General features: G+C 41.9%; 1 protein-coding gene across 10 annotated transcripts in view; it reads left to right on the forward strand.

The window, feature by feature from the left end:
* Positions 1–23,498, forward strand: part of RASAL2 (RAS protein activator like 2) — a 280,442-nt gene that overhangs the window by 221,095 nt on the left and 35,849 nt on the right. For 9 of the 10 annotated variants that reach the window (XM_075833092.1, XM_075833093.1, XM_075833090.1 and 6 more), the window contains 4 exons: positions 528–640; positions 16,191–16,344; positions 16,474–16,572; positions 20,715–21,269. In XM_075833092.1, coding sequence (XP_075689207.1) covers positions 528–640; positions 16,191–16,344; positions 16,474–16,572; positions 20,715–21,269 — 921 coding nt within the window. Of the gene's footprint in view, positions 1–527; positions 641–15,079; positions 15,170–16,190; positions 16,345–16,473; positions 16,573–20,714; positions 21,270–23,498 lie in introns of those variants that run through there. The other variant, XM_075833100.1, reaches the window with a different exon arrangement.

Raw genomic sequence — 23,498 nt, forward strand, 5'->3', positions numbered from 1 at the left:
CTAATGATCCAGCACCTGCGTGTCCATCACATGACCATGGACAGAACTTCCACTGGAAGTAAACAATGTATGTTCCCACTGAATAACAACAAGTAGGTATCTTGAAAACCGTGAGGAATTAATACAGAAAGTATATTGGAAAATTATATAACTTTTAATCAAGCAAAAAATAACCATAATTTGCTGAAACCGGACAATACCCTTTAATTTGTTAATGAATCAGGGTGTGTAAGAGTCTATTCACGTGTTCTTGTCATAAAAGTGATATGACTGCAACCTGTAAATTGATCCTAATGCTAAAAAATACAGCCGATACTGGAGAATGCTACCGGACAAGGGTTATAATGATATTCTAATGAGTAATGCTGCAATCTGTGGAGGTCTCGTACCTTAACTAGCATTTTTTAATACTAAACCTGACCTGTTGTGGATGGGACGTTGGTTAGGACATTGGTTGGTTCTCGTTTTCATCTCTGGAATAAATGTGCTATGTGCACGACTCTTACCACCTTCTCTTTTCTCCTAAGGGCTTTTTCAGCAAACGCCTAAAAGGCTCTATCAAGAGGACAAAGAGTCAGTCGAAGCTGGACAGAAACACAAGTTTCCGCCTCCCATCACTGCGGCCTGCAGAAAGTGACAGGTAAGATTGGCTGCGCCTATTCGGATGATGTGTATGGCAATTTAGTGCTGCCCCGGCCTACTGCTGCTGCTTACTTGTGTGACCCAGTCTTCTTGTCTACCACTGCTGAGTGATGTATTACGCCATAAATCTGGCGTACAGAGAACTGGCCAGAGCCTTATTAATTTGCAGACTTATGGCCGGGGTATAAAAATACTTGTGACGAGGATCCCGCGGGACGATGTCTACATGTAAAATATAGCAGAGAAGATTTATAACGTCTTCACAGGACGAAGGTGGGTTTATTGCAGCAATTAGCTGGCTAATTTGGCTGAATATGACACAGAGGGATCCCGGTCTGTGGCAGAAGACAGGATAGTCGTCTCTTGCACATTTTTATAACTTGTCTACGTGTTTTATTTGCTGTAGTAGACATAGTAAGTGACACAGTGCACCAGACAATAGTTTTAGTTTTGCAAATATATTGTAGTTATGTTGATCCGGTTTTACAGCTGGTATTTTAGTCCAGAGCTGCATTCACTGTTCTTCAGGCTTCAGAGCTCAAATCTCCCAGTATCCCTTGCTGGCTCAGTGTCTGGTAAGGAACTTGATCTGGTGATTTGCATTTTGGGAAGTGTCCGTTTTTGTAGAAAAATCAGGGCTTCTCCACACGTAGCGGAATTGCTGCATATTTTCAGTCCGGAATGGCGGACGGAAAATACGCAGCAGAATACAGTAGTAGCAAAGTGGGTGAGATTTAACAAATCCCATCCACACGCTGCGTAAAATGTCCAACCAGAAATTCACCTGCAGTGCGTATTTTTCATACCGCAGCATGTCAACTCCTGCTGCAGAAAGTGACTAAATTGCTGCGTTTTTCAGCGGCGATGTCACCATCTCCCAACATTGTGAAAAACGCCGCAAAATCCACACCATTTTCTGAAGTAAAAAACGCAGGAAATGGTGTGATTTTTCCGCAGCGGAAATTCTGCTAGTTTCTGCGGATTTGCTGCAGAAACTTTCTGCAGCAATTCCGTTACGTGTGGACAAGCCCTTACAGTTACAAGGCTTATAGCTGGCTCGTAGTAGAAACCACTTATCCGCCATGAAACCAGTCATTTGTGGCGCACTGACCATCGCTGTATTCAAGGGTCTTCTATGTCTTCTATGATTTTTGCTGCAAGGTGTCTTTGGTCGTTGCATACAATGGTTATTAGTTAAACTCAAGCACATAAATCTATAGATCATTCGATCACGCATTTCAGGATCTACGGTGTTCACATTGCTTGGATAATATGATAAAACACTGACAAGCTTTCATAGAAGTGATGTTGAGTTATTTTTGCTGAGCCGTGAAATGTCCCTGCGCTTGTGAACGTTTCATCCACTGATTTGTCACTTAGGGAATCTCTACAGGTGTTGTGTACAATTGCCGCAGGTACCGTATCTATACTGGTTGCTATGTCTTGTTGACTCTGACAGAGCACTAGGGGCTCCCAACATGATGCTGTCCTGGAGATCTAGGTGGAGCTGCGGAAATTAATTATGGTGCAAAAATGGTTGTTCAGTATCAGGAGTCTCACAAGTGAAGATTTAAAGGGGTAGACATCAGTGGCATATCGCATTGATATGCCACCAATGTGCCATCTCTTGTCTTTGTTTCTGGAGTCCACATGATTGACCACTTTCATTCAATTGCTGACCATGCGCCAAGTGGAGCTGACATGAGAGGAAGTAGCACTGTGCTTCCTGGCCTTCTTCAGGTTAAAGAGGCTCTGTCACCACATTGTGCAACCCCTATCTGCTATTGCAGCAGATAGGCGCTGCAATGTAGATTACAGTAACGTTTTCATTTTTAAAAAACGAGCATTTTTGGCCAAGTTATGACCATTTTTGTAATTATGCAAATGAGGCTTGCAAAAGTCCAAGTGGGTGTGTTTAAAAGTAAAAGTCCAAGTGGGCGTGTATTAGGTGCGTACATCGGGGCGTTTTTAATACTTTTACTAGCTGGGCGCTGTGAAGAGAAGTAACATCCTCTTCTCTTCAGAACGCCCAGCTTCTGACAGTGCAGATCTGTGACGTCACTCACAGGTCCTGCATCGTGACGGCCACATCGGCAGCAGAGGCTACAGTTGATTCTGCAGCAGCATCAGCGTTTGCAGGTAAGATCGACTTACCTGCAAACGCTGTTGCTGCTGCAGAATCAACTGTAGCCTCTGGTGCCGATGTGGCCGTCACGATGCAGGACCTGTGAGTGACGTCACAGATCTGCACTGTCACAAGCTGGGCGTTCTGAAGAGAAGAGGATGTTACTTCTCTTCACAGCGCCCAGCTAGTAAAAGTATTAAAAACGCCCCGATGTACGCACCTAATACACGCCCACTTGGACTTTTACTTTTAAACACACCCACTTGGACTTTTGCAAGCCTCATTTGCATAACTACAAAAATGGTCATAACTTGGCCAAAAATGCTCGTTTTTTAAAAATAAAAACGTTACTGTAATCTACATTGCAGCGCCTATCTGCTGCAATAGCAGATAGGGGCTGCAAAATCTGGTGACAGAGCCTCTTTAAAATAACAGGGTGATAAAGTACATGCACATTTCCGATTTTTTTTTTTCTAACATGGAAGCGTCCGGGTAACATATGTATGGCATATGTCGCAGGCATCCAAAACACACGCATACGTCATGAGCTGGTCACAAGCTTTTCATGACATATCTGTTCAATGGATGCCATAATAGCCTATGGGTGACCCATAGGCTATAATGACATCTGTTTAATGCATAGGTCATGAGAGTTCTTGATGCATATGTTAAACATATTCTACGATAGACGCAGTGATGGAGGCCACTGTCAGGCATCCATCACAGTCTATCATTAACATATGCATCAGGAGTTTTTCCCGGCGTGTAGGTTAAACGTAGGCAAAACACATGATGTAAATGGGGCCTTACTGGTTCGACCAGGATTTAGTGGTTGGAACAATAATCTTTGCGTCTATGGTGATAATGTCTCAACTGTTTGAGACCTACAGCCAAAAATGTATTGTACCTGCTCAAAAATAAAAATGTTTTTGCTAGCAAAATGTTACCACAGTAGCTTATATACTGTATCATTTTCTCAAGACTTGTACATTACAATCTATAGAGCTCCATCACAAAAGGTGCGCTGAAACACTTCTCTCGGAAAATATTCCCACCAGCTAGACGTTGTTTGTGGGCCTTTGTTATGTAAGATCGCCCTCCTCCCCACCCTCTAGGCCACGCTGGGAGTCTAAACTCTAACTCTTGGTAGCTTTCCCCAGCTTTTCTGTTAGGCGAATTCCGCAAATGTTTCCTTTCTTAACACAACTATGTGATGCATTCATAATCTCGGTTTTATTGTTCCTTGTGTATTCATGCTTAGTAGCAATTGTATCTGTTTGACTATTCTCTAAAGTTTAATGTTCCTTTTACAGCTCTAGTTTTGGCAAGAAGTCCTTGGCATGAATGTGTTCGCTCTTATTCCCATTTGTCTTCTCAAAGTAATTTGCTTTCTATACAGCAATGCCTGTCAACCTATAACGTCTACCTTATTGATTTGCCGCTTATGTTTTGTGCGGGGGCTTAATATCGGGAATGTCACATCCAGAAATACCGGCCTGGTCACTGGGAAGGAGCTATGAGTCCCATTATCTCATAGACCGAAGTAACGTCTGCACGTCACAGGATCCCCACCATTTCATCCACCATGTTTTCTTGAAGCACCCTAACCAAATTACAAAGTTTAAAGGGGTTTTCTTATAATCAATAGTTATCACCGATCCATAGGATAGATGATAAATAAATGATTGTCTAACCACTGGGACCCCCACCGATCCAGAGAACGGGCTTACCTGGCCGTCACTATGCGCCACATTTAAATGGAGAGTTACTGCGCATGCTGGACCTCCGCTTCATTCACTTTCTATGGGGCTGCTGGAGATGGCTCTTGGCAGTACTATATAAATGAATGGAGCGGTGGCCAAGCATGCACAGGGGCGGCCATGTAAGCCCGTTCTCGGGATCACTGAGGGTACCAGTGATTGGACCCCCACCAACCAGATATTTATCACCTATCCTGCGGATAGGTGATATTGATTATGGGAAAACCCCTTTAAATGACCAGTCTTTCTCAACGACCGAAGCCAAGTGTCCCCCTACTCAAAAAAAATTGCTTCAAAGTATCCCCAAAGCTGTGATCATACAGTGCTGCCTATTAAAAGCATAACATGTGCACAGTACTATTATCCCTTAGAAACATATTGTGTACCGCCTGGAGTATACACATTGAGAAAGTAGACAGGCACATGGAAGGAATGGAAATAAATAGCCCATTCGTCCAAAATAAGGGAAAAATGGGTGTATGGGCGCCAAATATGCATGTCATGGTTCTCATCATTTAGGCGTCTCCAGCACATTCCAGAATTATTCAATTGTTTTATTTGTCGGGCGTAAGACCGAAACGTCTTACACTTCATTCAGGAGGAAATTTCATTTAGTTCTTCTGAGGTTTTTACTATCCCTTTTTGTTTGAGGGCCCCCGAAAATGCTACAATCCGTGTCCTCGAGCCCTTGTAATCTGCAGGGGATACAGCCAGCAAGTGTTCAATTCCCCTGCAGCGCCACCACTGGGGAAATGAAACATTACATTATACCAATTAAAACCATAAATGCACGGGTATACTTGGTCCTACAGAGACGATCTCGGTATCTACTTTCTGCCCGGGGGAATTCATAGAGGTCCTGTACTCCGAATATAATAGATTATTTGAAAATGGATTTTCTAAGCCAGGCAACAATTTTACACCGAAAAGACAATCGCTTACTGTCATACAGGTCAGGAAGGGCGTATTTACATTATAAATGGTGGAGATCATGTCAAATTTGACAAAAATGTCTTATTTTTTGCCAAGGACATCAGTAGAGGAATTTTTAATGGAGAGATGTCAAAATTATCTCAGAACTTGCTCACCGGTGGAGATATATCAACTCCGGATAAACTCTATCTTATTTGTTAGTAAAATATATTTTTCTTATTTTTATGCAGCTATTAGGAAAGTGAAATGTGAACTATCACTTATTTGGGATAAACTGGCTACTTCTTTATACAGTCTGTATTTTTCCTGCTCCGTCTAACATTTGTATACCTTTTTGTCAGGGATCCTTGGTGGGGTTATTTTATAGTGAATTATGTTCTCAAGTGACCTAGTCAGACTGTAGCAAAAAGACTGATCCAGTAGTACCCAGCATCCGTCCTCCGCTGATCAGTAAGTTGGGGTAGCAATATGCCATAACGTCTACCAGTGGGAAAACCTTTTTAATGGACCAAAATATGGAGTTGGTAGGTGTTTTTGTTTAGAGACCGGCCGGTAGAGTAAATAGCTGGTCTGTGGTATATACATGTGTAAGGGATATGGGAGGGTTACAACTTGGCCTCTTCTGACAGCTGGGCTGGATTCTTTTCCCCTCTGGACTGCTAAACACGTGGGACGGATTCCTGCAGATTAAGCGAAAGTCATTTTGTGGCATTAACGTGTGTGCTGGCTGACCAGTACAGAGCCTTACGCCGGGCATTCGGACATGACGGAGGACTAAAATGGCTTTTACTATTAGAAGATACCGGGGCACTTTCTTTGCCAGCTCTTTCTATACTAGGTAGGTCCATAACTGCTTGCTGCAAATATAATTGATATAATAAGGACTCACTCTGTGCATTATCTAACGTGTACTGACGCCTGCCCAATGCATGGAGGAGAACTGGCCGTGATAAAATGTCAGATATCTCTTGGTTTTACGTTTTTAATCTGGGGATCCTTATTCTCCAATTACTACTTTAGCATTTAAAATTCAATCTGATATCTTTTGTAAAATCATTTCACGTGTTTGGCAGAATGCTGAGAATGTCCCCCACAGTTCTTGAGCTGCCATACATATCGCACTTGCAGTCGGTGATGAGGTCAGTAGTGGTCAGTTTCCCCAAAATCTAGTTCCTGTGCTTCGATGGCCGGCCGTCATTCTACTTATTGACCGGTATGTTCATTTCCTGATGTAGAACTGTAAAGAAAATTGCACCTGTACAAACGTGAGCGATCTGGATAATAGTGGAGAGCAGCAACCAAGAAATTCTCCACCGCTTCTCTCCTAGCTCCCTCCGCAGAATACGACTGCTATTTACAGCATTGTGTTCTGTATATGGGCAGATGAGAGGGGCTATCCAAATGTGCTGATGGCTATCACAATGAATGCTCTGCTCTTTCCCATCCACTGATGCTATGTAAAGCTTTGAAGAGTAGTAAAACCGTGTATTTTAGTGTTTAGTGCAACTCTGTAATTTGTTTTTATAAAAAAAAAAAAAAAACTTTTTCTGATACAGGTTCTTTGTATCCCGGATACAAAGAAGCTGCATCTGGCGCTGAAACCTGAATCTGTCAGGTCAGCGGGACTGATGGCTTCAGTGACAGCAGGTCGGATCCACCTGTTATCGATCACATCTATGTTCATAACTTAGATGTGGTTGATAACAAGCGGATCCTGCGTGTCAGAGTCCCGCTCACCTGACTGATTAAGGTTTCAGCGCCAGATGAAGCTTCTTTGTATCTAAAATACAAAGCAGCTGTACCTGAAAAAGTTAAAAAAAAATTATAAAAACAAATTACAAAGTTGCACTAAACACTAAAATGCACGGTTTTAATAGAAAAAAAAAAGTCTTCCAATGTTTACATCGCCTTTAAAGGTTTTTTTCCCCAGTTTTAGTATCCATAGGAAACCACATCACTGCGCGATTTGTGGGGTTTCCCAATCGATCAGCAGGACAAGTATCCTGCTGATCGTGATGTCCCACTTTTCAGACCTCCACCTATTGCATTTATTGCACAGAATCCCTCCTATTGATAAGTGGATCACATTTGCTATTAAGTGCTGGATATGTAAGAAAGCCGCATATAAAGTGATTACTTAGTATATTATAGAAGACCTTTCAGCTCTCCTGACATGTCTAATTTAGTGAATACTTGTATTCCACATGAAATAACAATACTGGATTACATTTTCTTAAAATGTTCCTCTATTAGTCCTCCTGGAAAGGTATGAATAAATTGTCAACTGGGAGTTACTGTTCCCCTTGTCAATAGGGTGTGCCCCTACACACTTTGACAGATCATGTAGAGACACACCTCAGCGACATGTTAGAGGTAACACCCATGATTAATGTTTCCAGGAGGTATAACAGAGGAACAGCCAAACACCGAATTTAAAACTTTTAGAAATCAAATTCTTGTTCTTTATTAATGATGTCCATAAACAAACATTTCTGGTCCATTTGCATTGCAATAAGCAGAATATGAAGTGGGACCCACCAGTAAATACACTTTTATATAGGCCTATTGAGTTACAGATGATATGCTGCACATACATCTTATACTTTATATATTCAGCCACGTCATTGCTATTATTTATTCTATGAACCATCTTTTAGTAATCAATTTTAACTAAAAATCATCCAATTATTTGACCATGACAATTGGCATAAGCTGCTGTCACCCTGGTCTAGTATTTGCATGTGACTTTCTGATGAAGCGTGAGGCTCTGCAGTCTAGATGTGCACAGAGCAGAAGATTACCATTGCTGCATTATCCTGCCGCTGGCCAGTATCAGTCACTGATCCATACTGCCGGCAGACCAGCGCATGTTCTGCTTTTCAGGGATAGTAGAGGAGGGAGAAGCCATATGGAAAAATGTTTCCAAAAAAGACACTATAAACATTAAGGCTATTTATATCAAATCAATTCTGAACTTTTTTTTTACACAATTACTTGAACGCTAGGACACTAAATTGCATTATCCGGTGAATCGGTATCCTTGAAAAGTTCATGTTTATTATTGGAGGGGTCATAAATGTTCATTTAACAGTCAGAAATATCAGGTTTTTGGTGTTTTTTTGCACATATTGCACTGCAGTTGTGTTTATTACAATATAATATCAATAAGTGAATTCTCCTCCGCTCCCCTGTCGCACACTACTCCCAGCACGAGACTGCCGAAGCACTGCTACACCGCATTCCTACTTTTCCTATTTTTCACCTTTGCTCGCCAGCATCTCACCTCTAAAAATATGGTGTACACTGTACAGGATTCTTGTTGGAAAGCATGGGATCTCTGTGGTTAGCACTGTGGTCTGGGTTAGAATCCAGAGATTTTATGTACTACCTCTGTTTGCTTGGGTTTCCTCCAGGTTTTCCAGTTTTCTCCCACACTCTGAAAAATACTGGTAGATTGATCGGCTTCCTATAAGGGTATGTTCACACGGCGGGGGTCCGTAACGGCTGAAATTACGGGGATGTTTCAGCCTGAAAACATCCCCGTAATTTCAGCCGTACCGGCATGTGCAGGCGCTTGAACGTCGCGTCAATTACGGCCGTAATTAGCGCTGCTATTCATTGGAGTCAATGAATAGCGGCTCCAATTACGGCCAAAGAAGTGACAGGTCACTTCTTTGACGCGGGCGTCTATTTACGCGCTGTCATTTGACAGCGGCGCGTAAATATATGCCTCGTGTGAACAGACAAACGTCTGCCCATTGCTTTCAATGGGCAGATGTTTGTCAGCGCTATTGAGGCGCTATTTTCAGACGTAATTCGGGGCAAAAACGCCCGAATTACGTCCGTAAATAGGCCGTGTGAACATACCCTAAAATTGTATGACCTACAAGAATGATGAGCACAGAAGGCTACAATATACAAAATGGCAACTTTATTGTATATAAAAATCACAAAGCTTTTAAAATTGCCGGATTAGAAGGAAAGTCGCAATGGGCAGCGAGAACGCCAAGTCAGGCAATAATACAGAATCCATAGAAGGCTGACACTATTACACACCAGTACATATATAGTCATTAGCAATACATTAAAATACAAATGTATATGTCCCCACCAACTAAGGAGTTAAATGCACAGGAATGGCAGTGACATAAAGTACATATATGAATGTGCTCCCAGCAACTAATGCTGAACAGATGCAAATGTTGGAGGGGACATATAAATTAGTATTTTAATGTATTGCTATTAACTATTTATGCACTGGTGTGTAAGGGTCAGCCTTCTATGGATTCTGTATTATTGCCTGATTTGGCGTACTTGCTGCCCATTGCGACTTTCGTTTTGATCCAGCAATTTTAAAAGCTTTGTGATTTTTATATACAATAAAGTTGTCCTTTTGTATGTTGTAGCCTTCTGTGCTCATCATTCTTGCAGATTATATATTGCATTGCCGATCACGGCTCTTACGATCATTCCTTTCTGGGTTTTTACAGTTTATTCAGCTGCATATTTTCCCCAATATAGGACAGGGGGTTGCCTTATTGGTGTCTTCCTATAAAATTGGTACTAGTGTCTCTCTAAGATGGGGACAGGGACGTAGGTGAGTGATTACAATCTGTGTGCAGCATTGTGGAATATGTTGGTGTTATATAAGTAACGGTAAAAAAAAAAATTTAGATTTAAATATTTGAGTTGGATGCCGGATTAGCAGGATTTCCGAACATCACGGCTTGGATAAACAGAGTTTTGTGTCCTTCCATAACTGTGATTCTGAGTAAATGTTTCCCAGTGGAATTCTTCTGGAGAAATATTAGCTGGTGCAGGTCGAGGCATTCTTCAATACTCACAGAGGAGAGCCGTCAGTTCAATTATTGGGGAAAAAAAAGCTTTTCCAGTAAGACTCGAGCAAAAAGAGGTTAAAAAGCGGTATAATTTGCTGTTAGATTTGTAGATAATGTAATGTGATCAGCTCACAATCCATACACATCCTCCGTACGTGTTCCTCCTCAAAGCTTTTATTGAAGAACTGAAAGACAAGGTTAATAAGCTGCATTAAACATTAACTGGCACCAGCATTGCAAAAAAACTATATCTGTGAACATGTCCGAGCCGACATCCCTACCCTTCCAGCCCTATAAATCTTGAGCACTTAGATGCGATGTCTGAGAGCTGCCACGTCTCCCCCGAGAATTGGCAGGGTAACTGGGCATTTAAGTAATTAACAAAGAAAAACTGGACAGGGTGAAGTGTACAAGAGATGCAACAAATTGTACCCGGGTGTGAAACCTGTCGGGGGCACCTAAACAAAAACCGTCTGGGCATTGCTTCCTCGTCTCTGGACTAGGAGAAGTACTCTCTTAGCAGTGTTTAGTCTCTGCATGGTGCGGTTTTTCCATTAGCTGCCACTAGAAAAGTTGAGATGCTTTATCTGAAGACTTTGATGGCTCGTATACCGAGGATGTGTGTGGTATTGTAGCTGCTATGCAGAATGCCAGTCTCCCCCTGTCTCCTTATCAGCTAATGGATGTAATGTGAGTCATTGCTGTTGATGGTTTGTGAGGCTCTATTAATGCGGCATTATCCTTTTCTGGTTCATAATCCTAGCAGGCAGATTTCAGTGCAATATGATAAAGTCCTAGAGCTTGCTGAGTGATTGTAAAATGCTCCCTCCTTTTCAGCCAAGCTGTTAAATGGGTCAAATTCAACAATGCCACCAAAGTAATTCGCTTCAACCACCCTTTTCCCAGTTGCTGCTTTTTTTTTTCCCATAATAGAGTTCCCATAGTGTTTATAGGAAGAAAAAAAACGGCAGATTGAAGCCTGAGGTTACTGCCTTCCAGCACAAGTCATCATATACTTTGGTAATGTGGACGTAATAGCTTGAGAAGCCTCCGAAGGTAATAGGCCAGACACATCTTCTGATTGATGGATTAATAAAGTCCAGTTGACTAATGACTATTTTAACATCATACCAGTTCCTCATTAACCATAAACACATGATACAGACACACTGGACCCAAAACTTGTTACAGCAGTGACCTGTAAAATGATCAAGGGTACGTGTACAGAGAGGTGCCACATGTGGTTGCACTAAGGACCATGGAAATGGGTTCATCTCCCTTTCCTATGGGCAGTGTCAACCTGTGTATGGTTTCTCCTTTTAAGGGGCACATCAAAATTGACAAGCAAGGATGGGGGTAATTCGTACAAAATTTTTACTTATCTTCTCTATAAGGGGTAGGAAGGTACCTCCAGTCTCCGAGTGGCAGGGTTGTAGGGGTGTAAATCAATGCCATGAGGAGACTATCATTGTGAATTTTGCTATGCAGTCAACTCTCCTCCACATAAACAACTTTTTGTGCAGTTTACTTAGTCGACCATCAGGCATAGAAAGTCATGAAGTTTGTGGTACTTTACAGGTATAATATACAACGGGTCAATTATTTTGGTTGTTCACCATGATATGTTTGACAATTTTCTTAGTAGGATAATAAAAACAGACTATTCAGGCTGAGCATATGCGCTGCTCACTCCATTTAAAGAGGATCTGTCACTAGTTTAGTAATGCCCTATCTCCTAGCTGATCTAATAGGCGCTGTCACACTGGTAATGATAGTGAGAATTGTTTTCCAAAAAGTTTATAATCTTACAAGTTATGAGCTTTTTTTCTAAATATGCAAATGTACCTTTACTTCACAAGTGGGCGTCAACACCAGCGATTCTCCTGAGGTGGAGCTACATCACAGCCTCTGACGCTGTCCTATCAGCATGAAGCTGCTTCACACAGTGTGAGAGACTGAAACAGGAGGGAGGGGGGATCACTTAAAACTCGCATATCTCCGGCTGTGGACCACCTAGAAAACTGGTGGTACATGAAAGATGAGAGTCTAATCTTTAATATGACATGATGATCGCAGTTCTAGCTGGGACACAACCAGAGATATCACTAGTTGAATACACAGTTGGGAATGGAAGTTGTATACTATATGATCACACTGTGTTGCTGGGCTGGGAAGGGGGAGAAGCTTTGACAATTTGACAGTGTCATACAGAAAATATTACACCGCCCAGACTGAAAAGAAAGAGTCACCTCCTATTTGGTTATTAGAGCCACGTAAGAATATTTAGAAAAATGCTCATAACTTTGCAAATAATAAATATAATTAAAAAATAAATAAAAATTCACCTTAGTCATCGGCATCATAGCGCCTAATAGATTAGTTAGGAGATAGGACATTAATAAACTAGTGGCCGTTCCTCTTTTAAATCTGCTGGACTTAAGTGGGTTTTACACTGGAAAAATATCGGGGAAACGATCGTTCATAGAGCGCTTGTTGCCGATAATTGTCATGGGCAGTGATCAGCAGATGAACGGGCAAACGCTTGTTCATCTGCTGATCGTATAGTTTTAGAAAAGTGAAATATCGTTGTCGGCAGCACATCTCCCTGTGTAATCTCCACGGGCAATCGGAGTAAGTCTGTTCGTCCCCATCCATAGCTCCTTGTGACAGGAGCAAACGAGTGCCGATCAACGATGTCTCGTTGATCGGTGTTCGTTGCACGAGCCAAAATTGGCCTGTGTATTAGGGCCTTTAGACTGTGTTCACATCACGTTTTTGTGAACGCCATTGGTGTATGCAGTGGGAAAGCTCCCGACGCATGTGCCAAACAAAGTCATAGGCCTCCGTCACAGCAGACTGTGCTTTCCTATACAGTGGGCCATTGCAAAATAAATATACAGTGCGTATTTATCCTCCTCCTCCTCCTCTCTCATCTGCTGTCGGCATGATTGCATGACACAAGGGGGGGAGGGGTCATAGGACCCCATTCTTCTAATTGATGCGGTTTGTCAGAGGTGGGACCCCACCTGTCAGAAATTTATGACCGATCCTATGGATACTCCGCAATTGTCAATGGTTGTAATCGAATTCTGCAACATGAACACAGGAAAAGGCTGGGTTCCTGAGATGTCGGAAATTTCTTCACTGATCTTGTACACGGGTTCTTTGTGATTTGATTTAAAAAACAAATGACCCACAATTTACAAGTCTTATGGCCATGTGTGTAAGGACCGTACCATGACCTAGATCTGGACCCGAAGCCCAAAAATCTCCGTAGTGTATACATTGGTTATATATAACGTGTCCTACCGTGGCAGAGTATGTCTTAAGTGGTTTCTTATAATCAGCTGGACAACGTTCCTAACATGATGGAAAATTTACTAATCTAATAGTTCTAATAAATGTTCTGACCATCACGTGTGAGAACCCGGCCACGTTGTGATATACAGCGCTATATATCCGCTCTATAAAAAGGATACCAGTAGAGGTAGCAAACTAGCCCAGCTTCTTGTTCACCTAATTGGTAAATTATCTAAATTTAGATTGGTTTATTACAATTGACATTCTAAAATAAGAATGATTACTTGTAAAAAAGTTGGCACATGTGACATTACATTTCAGATGACGGACAACCAACTAGTTATGGAGCCTAATGATCGTGTCTACCGATAATGGGCTCTAACGCTAAACATAACCATTAGGTGCACGTTGCGAGCCTGACAGACAAGGATTTATATTGTGTAAAAGATGCTTTTTTTGGTTCCCCTCCCCACCTCCGTGGCTCGTGCAGTTTACTGTAATCCTTCTGCCCTGGGATTATCCGTGTCTGAACAGGGGCAGCTAAGCACTGCTCAGTTTTCCTATATCTTCCACGGTAATGCAGGAAGAGCTCTTTAATCCATTCTCACTGGATCGTGCGCTTGCTTTCGGTCGGTTTGATCTCTAGTTACTTAAGGGTTAAGCGCCAGGCACTTGTGTTCGCCACTCAGTGCAGTTAACCCTTTTCTTCCTATGCTGATCAGTATTCTCAACTGTTCCTAGTAACTTGAACCCTAAGCTCATTGCTATGGCAGTGAAGAATCAATGGCACATGTTTGTATCATTGGGAAGGGGAGTTGTATTGCAGATTCGTGACCCATCCGCTTCCCCTCTGCTACCTTGTCTTTTTGCCGTCCCCTATCTCCTATTTTTCACTCAATAACATAGTTTAGGGGTAGTCGGAAAGAATCAGAAATTAGCAGATGATGATTTCTCCCAGAGGAGATGCTTCCAGGAGATTTGACGCATTGAATGTCGCTGATCTGTCTCCTCTCGGGACCATAGTGCAGTATTTGAGAGCCCCCACTTCAGCTGCTTCTGGTCCGGGTTGGGTTTATGCAAGGGAAGCTCCTTGGAAAGGTCACCTTTGCAATGTTTACAGAGCATGCTCTTTGAGCCAACCCGGCTGCGGCTTCTGCCTGCAAGCCGTAATCTGCTTATAGGTGCATTGTCATAGCAACAGGCCCAGAGAGCAGCAGCCCGGGCACACCGGGACTGTGCGTGCGCTACCTGAGGGGCGGGATGCTGGAGGAGGAGGGGAAGGATGCAGTAGCCAGCTATTTGAAGCCAGATTTCATTTCACTGGCATACAATTCAGTCCTTGAGTCCGGAATGATTGGAATTTCTTTCAATCTTATGAGATTTTGAGGACCTCTCCAACCAGACAATATGCCCGACTTGGCTATTTGACATCCCTCCTGGCAGATTTAATTTCCCGGTGGCATGTGACCCTTGACCTTTGTGCAGAGAAACGAAGATGGGTGAGGCTATATGACATGAATCCTAGCTATGATTTGGGCATGCACAGCAAGGTGGCTGTATAATTGCTTCATGTAAGTCATCTTTTTATTTTGCATCACAACCTGCAGAACTTTCACTATTCCAATGCGTCCGTAGTCGACGGGTAGTTAAACATTCATTTGTGCTATTTGTACAACTTTCGTTCTTTTTGATAGCAGCGGCGTTTTGGCTTGTTACCGTGAAAGCGTACAATGCGAAAGTGGTTTAAAAAGTCATAAGTTTATTATGTAACTAGAAGATAAGTGTTCGGAACAGGTTTTCACGAGATGAAAGATACAGATTATACTGGTAGAGCATGATCCAGCGGAGACACAATTTTCGTGCACTTTAATTTACCCAAAAAATTAACACAAATAAGAATATTCCCATGTTTTACTCTCGGGATTACAACCATCCTGGCCATACACAGGGCTATTTACTTGTACATGTTCAATGACACGTCTATGGGAATTACACGGTCATGATTAATTACACCATTTGTTACACAATTTTTCATTACGTTTAAATTTGTATTTTTTTTTACTATACGTTTTTATTGAAAAAAATAATACAGCAATTCTATAATGCAGCAAAATTACATTATAGTGCAATTTGACAAAAGGAATATGAGAACTTACCGAGCAAAGTGTTGAGGGAATAAAGTGTGTGAAGTGGAACGTCTTTGGATGATAAGGATGTAAACTATACTTTAATTCCTATTGGAATTAAATTTATGAATTGATAACATCTGTCGCAAAGGGCATACGTACCATAGAGGCAGACCATAGGTTTGAGGTCCCTTGGAGAGCGGGGGCCCATCCCCGGTTGGTTCCATCTCTTTAGCTATTGGGTGGGGAGAACCTGTGCAGGATTCCCATCTCTAGAAAAATTACATCGGAATCAAACCAGCCCATAGGGAATTGGCCCAAGGGTCATGAAAAAGGGTATGTAGGTAGATGGATCTGGTAAACCAGTAGTTCTCGTCTAGCAATGTAATATGGAATGAATGTTATATGTCATGATCGGGGGGACCAGCAGCCATTTTAATACATTTTGTTTTTTTTATCAATGTAGGACACGTGGGTTACCCAAACTGAAAGAATCTCGCTCTCATGAGTCCTTGCTGAGTCCAGGCAGCGCTGTGGAAGCTTTGGATTTGGGGGCAGAAGATAAAATTTTGGTAAAGCCATTACACAGCAGCATATTGGGACAAGACTATTGTTTTGAGGTAAAGAAAATGTGTATTATTATGAGACCCAGAGTAAATGATTCACTTCAGTTCTTTTTTTTTTTTTTGTACTGACCTTTGGTTTCTTTCTTTGTGTTTTTTTTTCCTTTGTCATTGCACCTCCACCAGGTAACATACTCCAGTGGTAGTAAATGCTTCAGCTGCGCCTCCGCTGCCGAGAGAGATAAGTGGATGGAAAACTTACGACGAACAGTTCAACCAAACAAGGTAAGAGTAAAGGAAAATAAGACTGTTGTGGAAAATCTCCGTGCTTCAAGAATCAGAATTAAAATGATTTTAAAGAGTATTTTTTTCCCAGTAGATATATGGGTTCATGATATATTTTACTTAAGCTGTTTGTTTTTTTTTACCATGTATGTGATGTCGTATTGTGATATCACATGTGGTATATTTTGATGAATTACACATTGGACTACATCTATATACAGTATATCTTTCTAATTTGGCACAGGGCCTGGCGGGAACCTACCCTCTAGACCCCCAGTTTCCAGAAATGCTGGTAATGGGTATCCGTTTATTGTATATTGAGGGACACTTCAGATGTCCAGAGTCTATTTCTAAAGGTATTTGGACCTTTAAAACCCTCTGAGACATGGTTCACATTTACGTTGGAGGCCCATCTTAGGGGCCTCCATCACAGATTTGGCCGAAAATACCAGAAAAAATTGCGCAGCGTGCCGTGCTATTGCTTCTGGTAATACCACAGACACCCGGTCGGAAATGGGTTACACCGGGCGCTGATGGTGTTCGTTGTGCAACGGAATCGATGCTTACAGTATATTCATTGTTCTGCCCTTCTGACGGAGCAGAACAGTGGAAATACTGACGCAGATGTGAACGAGGCCTAATAAATAATTGCAATGGGAATTTTTTTTTTTTTTTATATTGGAATTTCCCTTTAAATAAACGTATTAATTAGCAGGGTTTTCTTAAAATTGTATTAATTTTGATATAAAAGACCATCGTTTATAGCACACTAGTTTAATGGTATAAACTAATATAAGTAAATCAGTACACTGAGAGCCCACCAGCACATGTTCCTGAGGGGCCACACTCCAGCTAAGCAGCTTGAGGGTATGTTCACACGTACACGTCCGTAACAGCTGAAATCACGGAGCTGTTTTCAGGAGAAAACAGCTCCGCAATTTCAGATATACAGTGAAGGAAATAAGTATTTGATCCCTTGCTGATTTTGTAAGTTTGCCCACTGTCAAAGTCATGAACAGTCTAGAATTTTTAGGCTAGGTTAATTTTACCAGTGAGAGATAAATTATATAAAATAAAAAAAAATCACATTGTCAAAATTATATATATTTATTTGCATTGTACACAGAGAAATAAGTATTTGATCCCCTACCAACCATTAAGAGTTCAGCCTCCTCCAGACCAGTTACACGCTCCAAATCAACTTGGTGCCTGCATTAAAGACAGCTCTTACATGGTCACCTGTATAAAAGACTCCTGTCCACAGACTCAATTAATCAGTCTGACTCTAACCTCTACAACATGGGCAAGACCAAAGAGCTTTCTAAGGATGTCAGGGACAAGATCATAGACCTGCACAAGGCTGGAATGGGCTACAAAACCATAAGTAAGACGCTGAATGAGAAGGAGACAACTGTTGGTGCAATAGTAAGAAAATGGAAGACATACAAAATGACTGTCAATCGACATCGATCTGGGGCTCCATGCAAAATCTCACCTCGTGTGGTATCCTTGATCCTGAGGAAGGTGAGAGCTCAGCCGAAAACTACACGGGGGGAACTTGTTAATGATCTCAAGGCAGCTGGGACCACAGTCACCAAGAAAACCATTGGTAACACATTACGCCGTAATGGATTAAAATCCTGCAGTGCCCGCAAGATCCCCCTGCTCAAGAAGGCACATGTACAGGCCCTTCTGAAGTTTGCAAATGAACATCTGGATGATTCTGAGAGTGATTGGGAGAAGGTTCTATGGTCAGATGAGACTAAAATTGAGCTCTTTGGCATTAACTCAACTCGCCGTGTTTGGAGGAAGAGAAATGCTGCCTATGACCCAAAGAACACCGTCCCCACTGTCAAGCATTGAGGTGGAAACATTATGTTTTGGGGGTGTTTCTCTGCTAAGGGCACAGGACTACTTCACCGCATCAATGGGAGAATGGATGGAGCCGTGTACCGTCAAATCCTGAGTGACAACCTCCTTCCCTCCACCAGGACATTAAAAATAGCTCGTGGCTGGGTCTTCCAGCACGACAATGACCCGAAACATACAGCCAAGGCAACAAAGGAGTGGCTCAAAAAGAAGCACATTAAGGTCATGGAGTGGCCTAGCCAGTCTCCAGACCTTAATCCCATCGAAATCTTATGGAGGGAGCTGAAGATCCGAGTTGTCAAGCGACAGCCTCGAAATCTTTATGATTTACAGATGATCTGCAAAGAGGAGTGGGCCAAAATTCCATCTAACATGTGTGCAAACCTCATCATCAGCTACCAAAAACGTCTGACTGCTGTGCTTGCCAACAAGGGTTTTGCCACCAAGTATTAAGTCTTGTTTGCCAAAGGGATCAAATACTTATTTCTCTGTGCACAATGCAAATAAATATATATAATTTTGACTATGTGATTTTCAGTTGTTTTTTTTTAAATATAATCTATCTCTCACTGGTAAAATTAACCTAGCCTAAAAATTAATAAATAAATAGGGTGTGTGAACCCAGCCTGATGGTGAATGTCCAATTTTTATTTCATTGCTGTAATTGCACATACAGGAGGTATCGACAATAACCCTGAAATTGGTAACCACGTCATTCACCCCCCACGGTGGGTTAGTTACATTGTCAAAGCCTGGGCGGACTAATAGGCTAGTCAAATCCTATATTTGAGTGTGATGTTTGTAAGGTTTTTGTTGTTTTTTTTTTAATTTTATTTTTTAAATATGGTCAAGGTACAGAAGCATTGACTTCATGATGTCTCCAAAATCAGACGAATGATACAATATGCAGTTCCCTTAATGACCCCATACTGTACATGCAAAGCTATTGGATCGATTTATCAAGCCATTTAACCATGGAAAATCATTTATCTTTTTAGTATTTTTGCCTTCCCTGCTTGGTTCCAAACTATCAGATCATCACCTTAGGCCTCATGCACACGACCGTATTTTTTCCCACCCGTAAATACTGGCGTAAATACGGGTCCGGTGTCACGCGTATTCCACCCGTTTTGCACCAGTATTTACGAACCCGTGCCCGTAAATATGGGTCCGGTGTCACCCGTATTCCACCCGTATTTACGGGCACGTTTTTGGCGGCAAAATAGCACTGCACTAATCGGCAGCCCCTTCTCTCTATCAGTGCAGGATAGAGAGAAGGGACAGCCTTTTCTGTAATAAAAGTTAAAGAAATTCATACTTACCCGGCCGTTGTCTTGGTGACGCGTCCCTCTCTTCACATCCAGCCCGACATCCCTGGATGACGCGGCAGTCCATGTGACCGCTGCAGCCTGTGATTGGCTGCAGCGGTCACATGGCCTGAAACGTCATCCAGGACGTCGGGCCGGATGTCGAGAGGGACGCGTCACCAAGGCAACGGGCGGGAGACCGGACTGGAGGAAGCAGGAAGTTGTCGGTAAGTATGAAAGTCTTTTATTTTTATTTTTTACAGGTTTATACTGATCGGTAGTCACTGTCCAGGGTGCTGAAAGAGTTACTGCCGATCAGTTAACTCTTTCAGCTCCCTGGACAGTGACTATTTACTGACGTCGCTTAGCAACGCTGCCGTAATGACGGGTGCACACATGTAGCCACCCGTCATTACGAGAGCTCCATAGACTTCTATGGACTGTCCGTGCCGTTATTACGGCCTGAAATAGGACATGTTCTATCTTTTTCAACGGCACGGGCACCTTCCCGTGAGAAAACGGGAAGGCACCCGTCGCCAATAGAAGTCTATGAGCCCGTTATTACGGGTCGTAATTACGACCCGTAATAACGGGAGTTTTTACGGTCGTGTGCATGAGGCCTCAGAGGTGGATTATCAATTCATCTAGTTTAAAGCCGCTTTAAAACTTACTGTATTATTCAGGAAGAAAACTATTACGTTTGTTTTTTCTTTTATTGAGGATGCAAAAAATTCTAGGAGGGAAAAAGCCCAATTTGGGGATTGAGATAGGGTAATTCAATGTAAGCTGTTCTAAACTGAAAAATTATATTGCTGTATCCTTAGTGGGCTGCCAAATCTTTACCTAATGGACATTGCTTCTAGTGTCAATAAGGGGGCACATACTTGATATAACGATGGCCTCTATCCCTGCAATAGTAGAAATGGTAATTGCATAAAATGTTCTAATCTATTCTCGCACCTCCAGGACAATTGCCGCCGGGCAGAAAATGTATTGCGTTTGTGGATCATTGAGGCCAAGGACTTGGCCCCCAAAAAGAAGTATTTTTGTGAGCTTTGTCTGGACGATACATTGTTTGCACGCACCACAAGCAAAACAAAAGCAGACAATATATTTTGGGGAGAGCACTTTGAGTTTTATGGTTTGCCCCCTCTACACAATATCACCGTGCACATCTATAAGGACGTAGAGAAGAAAAAGAAGAAGGATAAAAACAATTATGTAGGGTTAGTGAACATTCCTATGGCCAGTGTGACTGGCAGACAGTTTGTAGAGAAGTGGTACCCTGTAAGCACACCTACCATAAACAAAGGCAAAACAGTGGGACCCTCAATACGTATCAAATCCCGATATCAGACCATCACGATTCTGCCCATGGAGCAGTACAAGGAGTTTGCAGAATTTATTACAGTCAACTATACTATGCTATGTTCTGTGCTGGAGCCAGTCATCAGCGTCCGGAACAAGGAGGAGATGGCTTGTGCGTTGGTGCACATTCTGCAGAGTACAGGAAGGGCCAAGGTAAGAATCCTTACATTACAGCTACAGCCTGCGGCTATCCAACCGTTGTGAAACTGCAACTCTCATCATGCATTGGCAGCCGCAGGCTTGGTTTTGGGAGTTTTACAACAGCTGGAGAGACACAAGTCTTGATTATGGGCATCTGACTAGTTATCAAATAAATGTGTCTAGTTTAGTAAATCTATGTATGCGTTTTTGGCCCCTCTATATTGTCGCTTTGAAACTGTTTATTACTTTGGAAGCTTTGATTCCGTATCCTAATTTATATGCAATCACTGAATGCATAATACAACTAATGGATTTTAGTACATTACCAGAAAACTGATATTCTGCAAACAGTAACGTCTCGCCTGAGAGTCTGAAAATGAACCGGAAAATACTCACTGCAGCTTGTTTTGCACTTTAGAGGATTATTACTAAATCTTGCCTTTTGACATCACGTGGTTACTCTTGATATTCTCCGACTCCCCGTGTTGATTGAAGTAAATACAGATCAATGATTCTGGGGAACTCTGACTGTTTGAGCATATGTTAACATGTTGTACATGAAAGTTGCTGCTCTGGCATTTTAAGCTTCTGTAATCCCATGTTGCCAATGTTTTTTGTTTTTTTCTTATTAGGCTAGAGCTACACAGAGACTTTGGTAGCGCAACGACATGTGGCGTTGTTTTCTGTTGTAGCCCATAGAGAATAACGTGCTTTGGCTAAATGGGCATGATGCAACGTGTCTAGGACAGTGTGGTCCTCAAATCATCGACTTATGGAATATGCGAGAACAGGTGCAACATTCAGCCCATAAAGGTCTTGGATATGTTGTATCAGTATATAGCTTGACAAAGGCCCTATTGGCTGAATCTTTTCCGTTTCTCATGCATCTGTGAGGCTCTGTTCACACATGTCTGATTTGACGCAGATTTCTGATCGTTTTTCGCGTGAAATCCGCATCCCATGCATGTGAATGGGGTTTCTGCAACCCTGTTCACATGCTATGGAAAATTTACGCACTGATTTTTGTCTGCACAATGGAATAAAAATCTGCTGTACCACGCTATTTATTTCAGCAGATTCTGCATGGAAAAGCTGAGGATCAGCCCTTATTGAATGACAATGGGGATAATCCTTGTGCGACAGAACATCGGCGACAGAAACCTCAAAGGGAAGGTGTCCTCGGAAAAAAAGATCTTTTTAAATCAAGTTTTTTTTTTTGTTTTTTTTTTAAATAAAGTTTTTAATGTTAAACAGGTTTCTTAAGAATTTTGGGGCATTTTATATTTCATTTTGTAGGTCATTATATTAAAAAAATAATCCTAAAATCTTAGTTTTCACTCTGGCCACTGAGCCTCACAATAGACTGACGCTTCCTGTTCTGTAGTGATCACTTTTCTGCAGCCTTCTTATTATCAGCACAGGCAGGATTACAATGATAGGCAAGGCCTAATTCAGAACTGTGTTGGAGGCTCCGTTAGGGGCCTCTGTCGCAGATTCCACCAAAAATACCAGAAGCAATAGTGTAGCATGCTGCACCATTGTTTCCGGTAAAACTACGGACACCCCGACTAAAAACCAATGGAACCCATTCAAGTCAATGGGTTCCATCGGACGGCGGTTGTCTCCGTTGTTCAACGAAACCTGTACACCTTGCAGTATTTTCGTTCTTCTGCTCCTAATGGAACAGAACAACAGAATGCCGAACGCAGATGTGAACAGGGCCTCCACACCTACATATAGAAAACACAGGATCTGCCATTGACAATATGTGATGGACACAGCTCCCCTCATATGCCTTCCTGCAAATGACCTCTGCACAGGTCACCGAGCATGCCTAGAAAACTTTCCCATAGAAGTCAATGGTCAGCTGCAGAATACAGGTTGTACGGTCCATGTGGCTGTTGTAACGCATATCTCAATGCTGTTAGCAGCTCACGCATGATGGCTGCCCCCATAATGATTGACAAGAAGTATAATTTAAAAATCTACAATCAGAAAATAATAACAGATGAGAATCTAAGATTGTGTATTACCATCTGGTTTTAATTAGGACAAAAAAATTGTAGATGAAACATTCCCTATAAGATTTATTGCTGTGTGAACAGGGCCATATTTACAAAATCCATAATGTCTAAGTTTTTGCAGTAAAGGACTATGCAATATACTGTGTTGTAGACATCTTTGTTTTCATGATTCAAACAGGTTTTATTGGTTTTGTCATAGAAAAGCCATATATATATA

This window comes from Rhinoderma darwinii, chromosome 7 (assembly GCF_050947455.1).
Source record: "Rhinoderma darwinii isolate aRhiDar2 chromosome 7, aRhiDar2.hap1, whole genome shotgun sequence".
NCBI lineage: Eukaryota > Metazoa > Chordata > Amphibia > Anura > Rhinodermatidae > Rhinoderma > Rhinoderma darwinii.